Genomic DNA, 15,161 nt, shown 5'->3' on the forward strand with positions numbered 1-15,161 from the left:
GGGGATTAGAAAATAAGTAAAGGGTGTTTTTTTTTTTCATTGTAGGGTGGTTTTGTTTATGCACTTTCATACTTTTAAAAGTGGATTTTGCATAATATGTGCCCTTTACATAAATAAGCCCTTAATAAGTTTATAGTATTTTCCCCAAAGGGTCTGTTGGTGAATTGTTGTGTGTTGGTCACAGCTTTCTCCAAAATCAAAGGAAACCACGAAAATAAGATTTAAATGAAACTCACTAATAAGAATAATATTACAAAACACCTCTGAATTAAAACATTCAAGCACATCACAATACAAATATGACCGTTTCGTCCCAAATTGTTTTTGTCTGCTCATTTTTGTATTATACTAGTATTCCGCTTGATTGGGCATCTGCTGATTTGTATTGTTTAGCGTAATAATAGCATCAAATAAAAAGCACGTAAAGAAATGGCAGTTGCTGTAATATGTTTGAAAGATTTGTATGGTGCTGTATGTATTTACCTCGTCCACAGAAGTCCAGCACTGGTCGTGATGCCCGTCACACCCGCCAGGGCGGCCAGCATCACTCTACGCCGCTGATAGGAACGGAACGCACTGCCATGATGTCGTCTTGACAACTGCACCATCCCGATGGTGGCAGCTGTCAGTGCCCGAAAGCGGTACATACTGCAAGTTGAAAAAGAGAGAGATATTACAACACAAATAATAGCTTAATTCAGAACCTCAATTATCAATCGACAAAAAGTGCACTGATTGACTCATAACAAAATTAAATTACTAAAGAAATATTTCAGGTAGGGATGCACCGATATGGAAATTTTGGCCGATACCGATAACTCTTTATAGTTGGGAGGCGATAACCGATATATATATAGGCCGATAAATATTCATATTATTTTCACAATGAAAAACTCCTAGAGCCCGGACATCTTGTCTTTGCGCTAGACTAGCATGCTCTTCTTAAGCCCGCAACATGTGTCATCTTTGTGCTATGTCACAGAAAGCACCAATCAAAACTCCACATGGCCAGCAATGAGCAAGTGAAGTGGTTCAACAAACCAAAATAATCCATCATTTATCGGCTTTCATTTATCGGCCTTATTTTGCTATCAGACCGATAACCGATAATATTAAAAATAAGCAGTTATCGGCCGATAACGATATGTCGGCCGATATATCGTGCATCCCTAATTTCAGGCAATGAACTAAAAGATAAAAAAATCATTCATTGCCCATCCTACTACATTAAACATTATTGTATAAAAAGTTCATTCTTTATTTAAAAATGAGAAAAGCTCAATGAGAAGCTTTAATACATGCTGAAAACTATAATGTTCATATTTTGTTCATATTAGTTAATGCACTTACTAATGTTTACTAATACAACCTTATTATAAAGTGTTACCGCTTACATTAAAGGCCCAAGGACAGTATACTTCTCTTTATAACGTTCTGCACTGTTGAGCAGCACAAAAGCCTTTCAAAATCTACTTCAACAGTGCGTGACCACGTCATGGATCTGTACTGCAGCAAATCCCTTACACATACACTGCTGTCAGTAAATAGTGTAGGCTGACACAAGTGGACTCCTTATCTTTATTTATAAAAAAAATGTATTATTATTATTATTTTTAATAATGACAATCTGGCACTAGACTGTGTAAATAATTTAGTACAACAACAAACCGTTCTTTTCACTGTAAACTGCTGCATTATTCATTCTCAGTGGTGTCAGCTACAGAAGTGAATTTGGCAGATACAAATGACTAAATTGTCAAACGGTTTTTATATTTAAATAAAATATTTCACTTTTTAATTTAAAAATATAAATGATAACTTTTTGTAATGTAAAATACTGACTGAACTTAATTTCAGAATAATCAGTTGTGGACATAGTACAGAATTTAAGAACTTGAGTAAAAGTACAGATACCCTAATAAAATATTTCTCTAGTAAATATAGTATATATAGTATAGTATATATAGTATATAGTATACTCCACTACAAAAATTCAACTTCAACGCACTAAAATATCAATTTAAACTACTGATAGTTTAAATATTAATAGAAACAAAATGTGTTGACACATTAAGTCTATAAATACAATACACACAGTACAAAGTAAATGATGTCATGTGGGGCAAAATATGTTATATGTTATACATAATTATCCAAAGATGATGAAATTGTGGACAAAAAAGGTAGCACAAATTCTGTTATATGGAAGTGGTTTAGCGCAGATTAAAATTTTATTTAATGAACCCTCTTATTTTTGTGGCTTCAGTCATTTTTGGCATACTCTTTTAAAACTGGAAGCATTAGCATCTTATATCGAAATCATATATCGTTATCGGTCAATATGGATTTTTTTTTCAAGATCACATTTTTGCCATATCGCCCAGCCCTAGTTAATACTGTGTTAAAAACTGTGCAAATATAGTTTTATGTCCTTTAAATCTACCGTGGCAGCAGAAGTGTGTAATTTGCATTTTTGTAATGGTTTTAAACAGTGTGCCCTTTTACAAGAAGTTTACTACACAAATACACAGAGGGGCGGTTTCCAGGACATGGATTAGACTAGTCCTAGACTAAAATAAATGTTAGAGCTGTCCAAACTGAAAACAACTTGCACTGACATATCTTAAAATACATCAGTGCCACTTGTTTTCCCTCAAAATGCACACAGGTAATGTTTTTAGTAAGGCATGTTTGTTCAAACTAGTTATATTTCCTAATTAAACTAAGGCATAGTCCTGGCTTAAGCTAATCCCTGTCCGGGAAACCACCCCAGAAAGTATTGACAGTCGTTTCCAAAATTCTAATGCTAAAGTCTGCCATTTGTCACACAAGCACAGTTTCTGGCTTATTTTATATTAGATGTGAACAATTTAATGACTTCACTTCAAAAGGGTCACTGAATCATTGAACACTGGTCACTCGCTCTGACTGAATCATTTAATCAGTAAATTCTTGACAGAGCAGCTAAAATTGCTCATTGTCATTTTTTTAATCGATTTAACAGTTTTTTAACACAATGTCCTATCATCAAGTGCAATATATTTTTTTCAAAAAATAAATGCCTTTCAAATAGAGATGCACCGATATAAAAAACCCACTGATATTTGTTTATTCAAACTGATATCTGCAGATACAGATGCTAATGTAAAGAAACATCAGTGTATTGTTCAATATTAATGGTCATTAAATGAATATCGGTAGTTTGATGGTTATATTAACATGCATTCATTTATTTATTCATTTAATGACCATTAATATTGAATGTGACACTGATGTTTCTTTAGATCGGCATCTGTATCTGCAGATATCAGTCTGAATAAACGAATATAGATGGATTTATTTATAATAGTGTTAAAATTTGCTTTTGTCGACCTATACTAATTATTGGCTGATATCAGTGATGCGCGGGTCAATGTATAAACAACTCGCAGCGACCAACTTTTTCAACTTACCTGTCCGCAACTTGGACCGAAAAGAAAATATATTGTACCCGACCTGCTTATTGGCCCGCATTTTTTAAAAGTAGTAATTGTTTAAAATAGTTAATAGTTAATAAATATTTTTGGATGACTCGTAACCGCAGGCACCCGCTCATTTTGGATCAAACCCCGCATCACCGGCCGATATATCGGTGCATCTCTACTTTAAATAATTTAAAATTATTAATCATTGTGTGTTTTGAGTTTGACTTTAAATAGACAAAATAAAAAACAGAAATAAATTTTACTGTTAAATAATACAAAAAACTGGCGATCAAAAGAATCTAACACTTTAGACTTGAAAACTGTAGTGTAGTACATGCATACAAGTCATTTTAGTGTTATTGATGTACACAGTTTTTATTTTGGAGGCTTTTATTTACGCCAGTCCTCCAGATTTTGAGACACATGAAATTTGCAATGTTCTTCTGTCAATACACCAAATCCCTCCTGAACCAGCATCTGTTCATTTTCGATTGAAAACTACCAATTTATTGTTTTACACAAATTAAACTGTAAGCAGACGGTGAATGGTGAGCTATCCCTCAGTGCTGTTTCTTGTTCTTAAGAAAGGAAGCCAAATGGTCTGCGGAGACAGGATGAGACATCTGTCCATTTTGCAGTATTGACTGCCGTTTGATTGAGGTCCTGATTCAGCAGAACATAATAAGAGTGAAAGCATTACATGCTAATTGGGATGAGCGCCTGTGCGTGACATTGCAGAATGATGGGACTTTGGTCTCCGGGGCTTAGGACAGCGGGACTTTGGCTGGAAGCATTGCAGAAGCATTCAAACGGAGCAGAAACTGCATTAACTCAATAAAACCCAAGTGGGTTTTATCTGGCACCTGCTATTGGCTCAAGCTTTTCAACAAACACTTTATATGAAATAAGGTTTTGGCTCTGACCATTACAACGTTATTAATATAATTATGCACAGTTTAAACGTAATTATGAACTATTAAAAATCCGTGGGAGTCAAAGCAGATCTTAATAAGGGAAACTTAAATGTAAAGAATCCACTATTACAGTGATCAGTGTTAGATCAACCTTATGATCACATTTTCAGTAGAACAGTCAATGTGCTAGTGATTTTTTAAAAGCCCCTTTGTATTTTTTAAAGTCTAAGTGGATTTCACCATAAAAATATCACAATACATCACACAAAAATATATATTTCAACTATTCATTTGTTACAAAGGATCTGTCACTATTCACAAGGTGACAGTATTACAGTACAGTACTGCAACACAGTATCAGCTTTGCTTTATGATTATTCAAAAATAAGTAGGTTTCTAAAGCACTTAAAAGTAGAGGTGCACAATATTAAATAAAAATGTGATATGCAAAATTTTTCCAAATAATACGATATGCAATATGTGATATAATGAAGTTTGCAAAATCAATTTATAATATAATAAAATGTATTTAAAAACTGAAAAAATCGTGCAGTGTATCCCGTGCTGTAGGCAAAGTACTTTGATTGGCCTTCCAAGGAAAAGTTAATTGATCAACTTTGATCAATCAGATTCGGGCTCGTATTGACAAGGTATAAAAGACGATATTATCTCATGGCTTTCACTATTGCTTTGGGAGCTCATCTTCCAAACATGGTCACATTTTTGTTGACGCAGAGGTATTCGGCCAATCACAACGCACTGGATAGCTGGCCAATCGGATCACACTGCGCTTTCTCAGAACGATGAGCTTTGCACAAATCGACGCGTTACAGAAAGGAGCACTCTAAAAATGTCTGGGTTATTTTTGACCCATAATGGGTAAATATTAGACAGACCGCTGGGTTAAAATCGACCCAATGCTGGGTTGTTTTAACCCAACTCCTGGGTTATTATACCCCATGGTTCCATACCATTTTTTTTAACCCAGCACGTGTTTTGTCCAATATTTACCTAACATGGGTCAAAAAACCCAGCCATTCTTAAAGTGAGGGGCATAGAGAAGCTACAATAATGTACAGCATGTGAAAAATAATGCGTTTTTAACAATAAACCACGTGAACACACTGAATTACACCAAATACACAAAATAATGTGCTTTTTAATAACAGAATATTGTTCCTTGTCTTAGACATTAAAAGGTCTTCACATTCAGGTTTGCCAACAAAGAAAACCTGGCAAATTTGTGTTTGATAATATATGACATACAAGGCCAAATATCTCATTTAGATAGACAACTAATATTTTTTCTCAACATTAACCTTTACAGATAATGGAGACACAGTTCAGTAATAAATGTAAGTGACAGACATTCTTTAAGAAAGGCTGTTCATCCAAAAATAAAAACCATTTTAAACCTGTATATGACTCTTTCTTCTGTGGAACACAAAAGAAGATATTTTGAGAAATGTCTCTGTGGTTTTGTGACCATGTGATGGAAGTCAATAAAGGGCCAATTTTTGGTTATCAACGTTTTTCAAAATATCATCTTTTGTATTCCACAGAAAAGTCAAATGCAATCATATGCAGAAGTCATGCAGGTTTAGAAAATCATGAATGTGACTGAATGATAAAATTATTTAATTTTTTGGTGAACCATCCCTTTAAACTACCAACCATGGGTTTTGAACACATAATAAACAAATGTAGATATTAAAATGAGATGTATAATTGGGTAGTACAGTCAGCTTCCAGGCAGAAGATGTTTTTTATGGCTGAGGCCAACAACAGCTCTGTTATAGTATCTTACAGCCAGGACTACTCAATTGGCTAGAGACCCTCCGACTCCCAAATTCATTTACTGAAAGGGAGTTTTTTAAACTTGCTTCACTTCTATCACCAATCGCTTATTTCAACAACAACCACATCACTTTGAGTTTCACTTAAACCTGAAATCAGCTTTCTACAGGACCAAACAGCCACACGGCTCTGAAATAAGGTTCTGCCGGCCAGTGCAACAAGGGAGAAGTTAAGAGTCAAGTGAAAATCAGCCGGAGTCAAATGCAGGTGAGGATCAACCGCACTGCTTTCTTAATAGGCACTGGCATACTGGACTGAAGCAGATATCAGGGAGCTCATCACTATCCGCACTAAAGCTGAGATCATTCATCAGTACGACAGAACAGCGCATCACACGCTCCTTATGATCATTTCAAAAACTAAAATGCATGTGCATGGTTACTAGAGAGAGAAATCACAGATAATTAGCAAACTTCAGACACTGTGGAAAAAAACCAAGTGCAGGACGTATTTCGTATTTTGCAGAGCTTCTCAGTGAAATACGGCTCGGTGTAGTAAATGCCGCTTCATCTGAAAGCAGGTCATAGTGATTTACTACTAATCACAAAACCGGCGAGATACGCATGAGAATCGCAGGTCATTTATCGCCCACCCCTACCCAGACGTTTTCATTCATGTTCATTCATCGAGCTGGTACTGCTGTGATATGCTAACAAAACATTACAGAGATTACAAACCAGCCTTTTATTACCTGCTAATCTGAAGAACTCCCATACTTTAGACCCCTTCAGCCTTTAAAAACTTTTTGCAAACTAACTCGTTTGACATTCATCTTTGAAACCTGTACTGAGCCGGCTGGTGGACACGGCGATGGACATAAAATTCGTGCCTACTAGTGGTGTGGAGGAAGCAGTTGTTATTTTAGCGTGAGAACAAAATTTAAAAGGAAAAATAATGGAATCGACTTAAAATATTGATGTTGACTAATTAGCAGCGTTGACGCCATTGATTCTATCGACCAATCGCAACAGCTCTAATTTTGCATACTTTTGACCCAAAGCAGCACTTTGAAGCTATACATCTGAAATAAGCTACAACCATGTGAAACAAGTGAAGCAATCCTGTTACAGTACATAAAGACCTGCAAATAAGCCTAGTTATTAAAAGCAAGAATAGGTCACTGCTTATCAATGTGCCAACAGATTTATCAGAAAACAATGTTCCCCAAAAATAAATTAGAAGGATTTTGAGCTTTTCAAACCAATATATGTGGGCTTTCCAAGCAGAAATGTGATTGTCTGTAATGAATATTGTGGCATGAGCTCAAGAATTGATTTATAAACCTTGCCACACCATTCATTGCTTCATCTAAAGATGCAAGTAAAGGTTTACTATGAAGAGCAGAAGACATGTAGATGAGAATGTATGTGATGTGTGCTATAAAGTGCAAAATATAGCAAAAAAGGCTAAACAAAGGCACAGATAAAAACCTGCACAGTAAATAAATTGGGAGGAAAATGTACACGTTTGTCTTTGGTGCCCTAATGTGCTATTAGAAAAAAATATATAATAGTTCTCTGTGGTAAACACTTAAGTGTCCCAAAAAATTGAAAGTGTGTTGCAATCATCTAATTTGATATAAGTATATACTTTTAAAACAACAAAGTAAAACATCAAATACTGTGTTGCTGTAGTGATCTTAATATAGCATATGGTGAACAGAGTTTACAAAACACTGTGTTTTGTTTTTATTAGTACTAACATATACTGTACTGTAATATCTAATAATAGTAATATATAATACAGTATGCAATTTAAAGTTTAAGAGTAAACAAGCTCAGAGCAGGCTTTACTCTTATTGTTATATTTGTATGCTACTATACTAAATTATGCAGTTTTATGAATATTATGGCAAAAAAGCAAAACAACATCCCACAATAATAGTTAGTTAGGAAGACTAAATATTTATTAATAATCTTTGTATTAATAAAAAACAATTATTAGTAATACATTTTTCAAAGTGCATTTTTAAATAGCACTAATATGTTTTGTAGACCACGAGACAGTTCATGGTATCTATTTATGAATTTACATAATGGTACTCCAAGCCAGGTACTTAAAAGTATAATGCAATTACCAGTGTTTATCATCACATTGCTGTTTTGAAATGCATTATAAAATATGAGAGTAAAACGATGGCTAAACTTCTCTCTTTAAAACAAACTAAGTTACAAACCTAGAGAGTCTTAAAAAATAAGATGCGTCTATGCATCAAGCACAATAACCAACACAGATGCATTTACTGCAGAGAAACAGAAAAAAAGATGACATATTGTTTATACTGTACGAGATCTTTGTAAAGACGACTACTTTCACGCACAGACATTATGGTCCAGACAGTTCTATGTAATAAATGATCTGCAGTTTACATGCAGCATCAGGATCATTACGCGAACGCGACGCAGTTCTAGGAGCTACACACCCCATGCTTAAACTGTTTTTCCCAGAATTAATAAACTGTGAAATATGGAGTCTAACAACCGTAAATGTACATTTATTACCGTCCTAAACAGTAATACTTTATTCGATCAGTTGATTTAAGCCCACCTATCTAAACACAGACAGAGCTTATCCTCGCTAGCTGCAGTAGCTCGGACTCTAGCTGTCAGATGTGTTAAAGCGATCGGTGCAGCTCATATACTCACTCTCAGACTTCTGACGAAACCAAATAACGTCCTGTACGGGTTATATCCCAAGAGAATGATGAAGATGTGCCTCCGATAATCCTTGAATAAGTGTCGTGTCTACTTTCTGCGCTAAAGTTCCGCGTCTACTGTCTCGAGGCCCTCCCTACGCCATGTAAACACAAGAGGTGTGTTCGACTTTAGGCGGCGCTGCGCTAACCGATGGGCGAATGACGTCAGAGTACCGCGAGAACTGTGCTTTCTAATCGCTCTCGCGGTTTTTTGATGTAATGTGCCGATTGTTCTGCCGCATGAAGTGAAATAGTTTAGGTCCGATGTGCTTGAAGACAGCAACTGAAGTGTAGTTTTTGACATTAGTGTAAGTTTTTATTAAGAGTAAATAGAACTAGTTTATCTAAATAGTAAATGGCTGGTTTAAAGTTGATAGATATATGGGTGAATGAATGGAATGAATGAATGAATGAATGAATGAATGGATGGATGGATGGATGGATGGATGGATGGATATTTATTTGTATATGTCTTATTGTACTTGTCAGATTCTATATGAATATATATGAATATGGTGATCAAACAATTGTATTGTATAACAAGTTTGACAACAACTTCCTTACACACAACACTGTAAAGATTGTTTATGTGATCAGATTTGCGTGTTTAAATCCAGTTAAACCAGCTTCTCAAGACACTTTGGTGACTTTGTGGTTAATTTCTGTCCACTAAGCAACATGCGTTAACCAATTAAACAGCGTTACCTGCTATTATGTGTACACTATAAAAAAAATCTACATATATTTTGATGTAACTTAACAAATTAAAGTAAACAGTTTCAACTTGTTTTAACAGTCAACTTTTTTTAATCAAATCTTAAAATATAAGGTTAATTGACTTGCAAAATCAAGTTGTTTTAACTTAATGCTGCATTTTATTTACAGTGTATATGTTTTTCTAAAAAAAAAAATAATAATATCTATCATTATTAAATCAGACACTTTAGAGAACAATTGTGTTTTAAAATAAAATGTATTTGGTTATGATGAACATAGGAATTGATATAAAGAGGCATCTCTACCAGCGCAAAGTAGAACATTTGAAATAAAGACCAGAAACATGCTAATTTTTTTGATCCTCCTGTACATGTTTCAACTTGTTAAATTCTTCTCATTCTTTATTCTCTTGCCCCGTCTCATTCTTTGACTCTCCCTCCCTGTCCTGCTTCATCATACAGTATAATTCGTCTCCCAGTCTTTTCACACACACTCCCGGCAAAATAGTTTGGCAAATATCCACTCTGGATCAACCAACCATGAAAGAGGATCTGAGCAGGCTTGGTATGAGGGTCCTTCCATGCAAACTATTATCTTAGATTTTTTTGAAAAGAAAACATTTTAAAGATGTTTTAGTCTTCTAACCTGCAATTTCATTGTGCAACTTGGCTTCATCACCAGGCTATTTGTTGCCATAACACACTAAATAATATGTCTGTTAGCCTATTGGATCGAGTCACATGAAACACTATATTGCGAGTTCACAAAACAATATGCTTTAGGTCAATTCTGTATCCTTACAAATTAAAATGTAATGAAATTACCAATTGTTGGTGATATTGTTTTGATTCTCTTGTTAATGTGATGTCACACTAACAAAGCCCCGCCCACACCCACTGACTAACTTGTTAACTTTACCCAAATGCTTTTTTAAATGTTTTTGTAAGCACATTGTAGCACTAATTCAGCTTACTGTTTTCACAGAAATCAGATTTATTTTTGGCATAATATTGGTACTTTAAGATGCTGATTATGAATCCTAAAAAGTGTGAAATGGATTTTTCCCATTTTCCCTATACAGTAGGTGCCCATAAGCATGGATGACAGAAAATGTGGTAGCTTTATTTGGGTATTATACAAAATATGCCTGACACACACACACCAATGACCCAATAAAGCAAAAAAGCTTTTGGCCAAAGGAGGATGACTTCTTTTATCCTGCTTCTGGTTTCCGTTTCCAGTGTCATCACAGGCAGATGAAGTGTTTGTCATATAATTTGACGGGGTCCAATAACTAAAACTAATTGCAAAGCTTAAATAGTAAATATCTGATCAACTCTTTTAAGTTAATTTTATTATGATATATGCAGGAAATATGGTCATGTCAGGGCATATTGGATTACCTCTGCATGGCCGTAGGCAGCATGATGTCTACTGAATATGTTGCAGTTATTGAGCCTTTGCAAATATATTAATATTTATAGCCAAGCATGATATATTCAGACTTTAGTGCACTTGCAATCTATTCATGCTGTGCGAAAATAACAACAGGCAACTGACTCTTCTCACAAAGTATGGCCAGACTGGAGACATCTCATATTTAAGCCCATTTTTGTATATCAACAAATCTGCATATATGTTTCTTTCATTCTCAATTTTATTTAAGTAGATTCAAGAGAGTAATCAGTCAGCCATTTATAAACTTATTACAATATTCAATTTATTTTAATTCAATTCAATTCAATGCTGGGTTTCTGCCCAGTTGGCCTATTGTGGAAAGCCCCTATACCATTCAGTTTCAAAGTATGGACATTTTAGGTTTTGTATAGCTACTCTTTAGACTGTTGTTTGCTATTTTGGGACTGACTAATGCTTAGAAACAAAGTATTATAGGACAATGTACATTCAATTATACATTTTTCAATTTGCCATTTTTCATTTAAAACTAGTCATGTCTGAATTATGATGGGACATATTGAGAACATGTAGAATACACGCTCCAAAAAAGAGTGTTATTCACTTGAAGTTAAACAAGGGTGCAATGTAGATGCTATCTTCATAGTGGCAGGGAAGTTGTTGTTGCTGTTTATATCTTTCATCTGTGTGTGTGTATGAATGAATGAAAGAACCTGAGTCAGGTTACAGCCAAGGTTGCTACTGTAACTGAGGGTGTGTGGTTTCCAACAGAACGAGTAATGCTGGTTCAGATTTCTTGTGCACGCGTATGCGTCCTGCCCAACACGAGAGGAAGGGCAACTCATGTACCAGAAAGAAATGTGTGCTTTTTAATAGATCAATTCTTTCATCTACATGTGTTGTGGATAAATGTTTCATATTGGCTAACTGAAGGGTGTTGGGCGTTCACTGTCTTTTTCTCTTGGTTCAGTGCTGAGCCTTGGGAGTGGTGCATTTATCAGGTGCTGACAAATGTTTTTGTGTCGCTGTGGTTATTAGTCCTTACGCCCGCTCTTGTTGACACCTGACTGCATTCTGGGAACTTGACCTTGAAATGGGACGTTATTGTTGGTGGTGTTGTTAAAGGTGGTTTAGGAATTTGTTAAAGTGCTTGCAAGACAATGCTCAATGCTATACTGATGTCCCTTAAATGTAAACATTCTGCTTTCTTTACCAAACCTCAGAATTTGTTTTAGCAAAACACCTACACTGTAATTTTTTGTTAAATCAACTCAGATTTACGAGTCATGTCAACAGAGATGAGTTGTCACAACTTATAAAATATAGTTGAGAAAAGTCAACTTAATTTTATAAGTTGTAGTTATAATAACTTATAGTCAAGATAAATAATAGTAAGTTGAAATGACTTGTAAATCCGAGTTGATTCAATAAAAAATTTTTTAAGGCAGCAAAGTAATTTTTACAGTGTACAGATTCCATTCAAAATGTGTTTTCACTTTAGTTTAGATTTACAGGAAAGCGGAAAATTACAAGTGTAATACTGATTACGTTCTGTTTATCTGGTTAAAACAGTTCACTCGAAAATGAAAACTGTCTTATCATTCATTGACCCTCATACAATTTCAAAACTGTTTTTTTCTTAGGAACACAAAAGAAGAATTGTTGTAGATTGTGTGGACTAAGTACATGGCTCTGCCTACTTTAAATGGGCCATGGCATGAAAATCTGACTCCTTCCATGTTTAAGTGCTATGATTGGGTCCTCAGTGCTCCTATCAACCTATAAAATGTGAAAAAGATTAACCCAGTAACTTTTATTAGTATACTTTAAAAGCACATGAGAAATAGGTAGTTGAAATTTGGCTCTCCTTATGATGTCATAAGGAGCTCTTATTATAATAATACCACCCCTTAATCTGCACTATCCAATCACAGCACTGACATGTAGTACAGAGAAAAGCACAATTGAGTTTTAAATGCAACAAACCACAATTATTGTGATCAGTGTTTAAATTTCATCAGCTCATTTGCATTTTAAAGGACACACCCAAAACGGCACATTTTTGCACACACCTATAAATTATCTACATGGTATTTTGAGCTAAAACTTCACATATGTGCTCTGGGGACACCAAAGATTTATTTGACATCTTAAAAAGTCTTGTGCCATGGCCCCTTTAAATTTTTTAAAGAGCACCTGCTCACAATCTTACATTACCTTTGGTGTGTACAGTAAGTGTGTATTAGTTCATGTTTAAGATATGCAAAAAGTATAAATCCAAAAGTAAATATTGATGCGAGTTATCGTTTCAAACTTAAATCTCTTTTCTTGGTCTACAACAAACACATAGATTGTGGACACAACGATCATTATCATAATTCACCCGCTTCTGACTCACAGCCTGTAAGTAGTCAATGTTTTAATATTTACTACTCACTTAACTATGACTCAAACACAAGTCTTGTGCAGTGCAAAGTAGCGCTTGTTGTTTGTTGTTTCTACGATCGCAAATTGCAGACATGGTTTTATGTTTTAGTTTCCTTACCTTACTGTTATGTTCTGCTCAAGCCCTGCTGTTAAAGTTGATCGATCAGCTTGGTCATCTGCATTTTTTGGATCAAATTTGGCTCGTATTAATAAGATAGTAAAGACGATATTAACTCCTGTCATTATTGCATTGGGAGCCGAACTTTCCAAACATGGTAAGGAGCATCACATTTCCAGGTGACGACAGAGGTATGCAGGCCAATCACAACATCTGGTTAGCTGGCCAATAAGAGGACACTGAGCTTTTTAGAACGATTTGTACAAAATCAACGCGTTTTAGGGAGGCAGGGCATAGAGAAGCAACAATAATGTGTGTGGAAGGTATGTGTTTTTAAACCACGCAAACACATTGTATTACAGCAAAAACACAGCATTTTTTCAGTAAAATATAAAATTGTGGTAACAAGGGTACGTATAAATGATTACAATTCTACTATTTCTTCAACTTGGTACTTCACACCAAAACCAAAACCTGAATATGCTACGACCTGTGTGCTCTTTGTTGTTCTGTAAAGCCAGCCAATCAGATAGTGACTTGCAACTTAGGCTACAATATGTCAGCACCCGGCATTTTTGGGTGCAATATCAGATCATCAGTGAGTGGGTCATCTAAGGTTGAAACCAATGCTGTTTATAAAGTAGAGTTAGAAAACTGATTTCAGTGGGGTCACTGTAAGAACACCTTACGTTCAGCAAATGAGCGGCACCTTGTTACATTTTCCTTCACTTTTTCCTGCAGTTGGAATGACCTTCCTATTGCAATCCAGTCTGCCACATCTCTTGCAACATTCAAAAAACAATTAAAAACTCATCTCTTTCAAAAATACTTGACATAGATATTGACCGCATTTTTTCTCTTTTCTTTTTTCAGTAAAGAAACCTCTTTCTTTTTCTCTCAACAGGTATTGTTTCAGAATAGTGAAAACTCTTTTGTTGTTGTTATAAGCACATTTTGTTCTTTTGCCTCCCTATGACACATCGCTTATTATTGTTTCCTAATCTTTGTAAGTCGCTTTGGATAATAGCATCTGCTAATGCCTAAATGTAAATGTAATGTATGTAAAGTAGGTAAATACCGAGGGGCAACCTTCCAATCTCTCTGGCTTTGTCCCAAATGGCGCACTTCATGTGGACTTTCGGTCTCGTGGCCTTAAATTGCCAATTCTAGCTTAGTCTACGAGTCCGTAGGGTGTCCCATCTGTCATTTTTATGCTCCAAAGTGTGCTCATCAGCCCCCCATTTGCACCCTTGATGCGGTCTTCCACGGAGCCCGAACTGCAGCAGGCTTCGCGCAATTTTTCCAAACCAGAAGTCCTTGCGAAAGAGCAATCAGACGACGGATGGTAATAGTTCAGATTGATGGGCAACTTCAATTCCTATTTCCGCCGTGACGCTCGAGTCTGTCCCGAAATACAACTCCAGCCCTGCGTTCCAGTTCGTTTTTTATGAACTTCCCTCGCTAACTTCCCTCAGTCTCATTCACTCGGATGTACGTCATTGCTTACGTTGTACGAGTGCCCACTACTGCTAGAACACTTGAAGTGGGTTCAA

The 15,161-nt window shown here is 35.5% G+C and overlaps 1 protein-coding gene across 1 annotated transcript in view; it reads right to left on the reverse strand.

Annotated features, from left to right (window-relative positions):
• Positions 1–9,061, reverse strand: part of micu1 (mitochondrial calcium uptake 1) — a 66,459-nt gene extending 57,398 nt beyond the window's left edge. The window contains exons 1-2 of the mRNA XM_055170528.2: positions 8,881–9,061; positions 484–648 (exon numbers count right to left, since the gene is read on the reverse strand). Of these exons, the coding sequence (XP_055026503.2) occupies positions 484–647 (164 nt within the window). The 5' untranslated portion in view covers position 648; positions 8,881–9,061. The remainder of the gene's footprint in view (positions 1–483; positions 649–8,880) is intronic.
• Positions 9,062–15,161: the final 6,100 nt, after the last annotated feature.

This window comes from Misgurnus anguillicaudatus, chromosome 11, assembly GCF_027580225.2.
Source record: "Misgurnus anguillicaudatus chromosome 11, ASM2758022v2, whole genome shotgun sequence".
NCBI classification, from domain to species: Eukaryota; Metazoa; Chordata; class Actinopteri; order Cypriniformes; family Cobitidae; genus Misgurnus; species Misgurnus anguillicaudatus.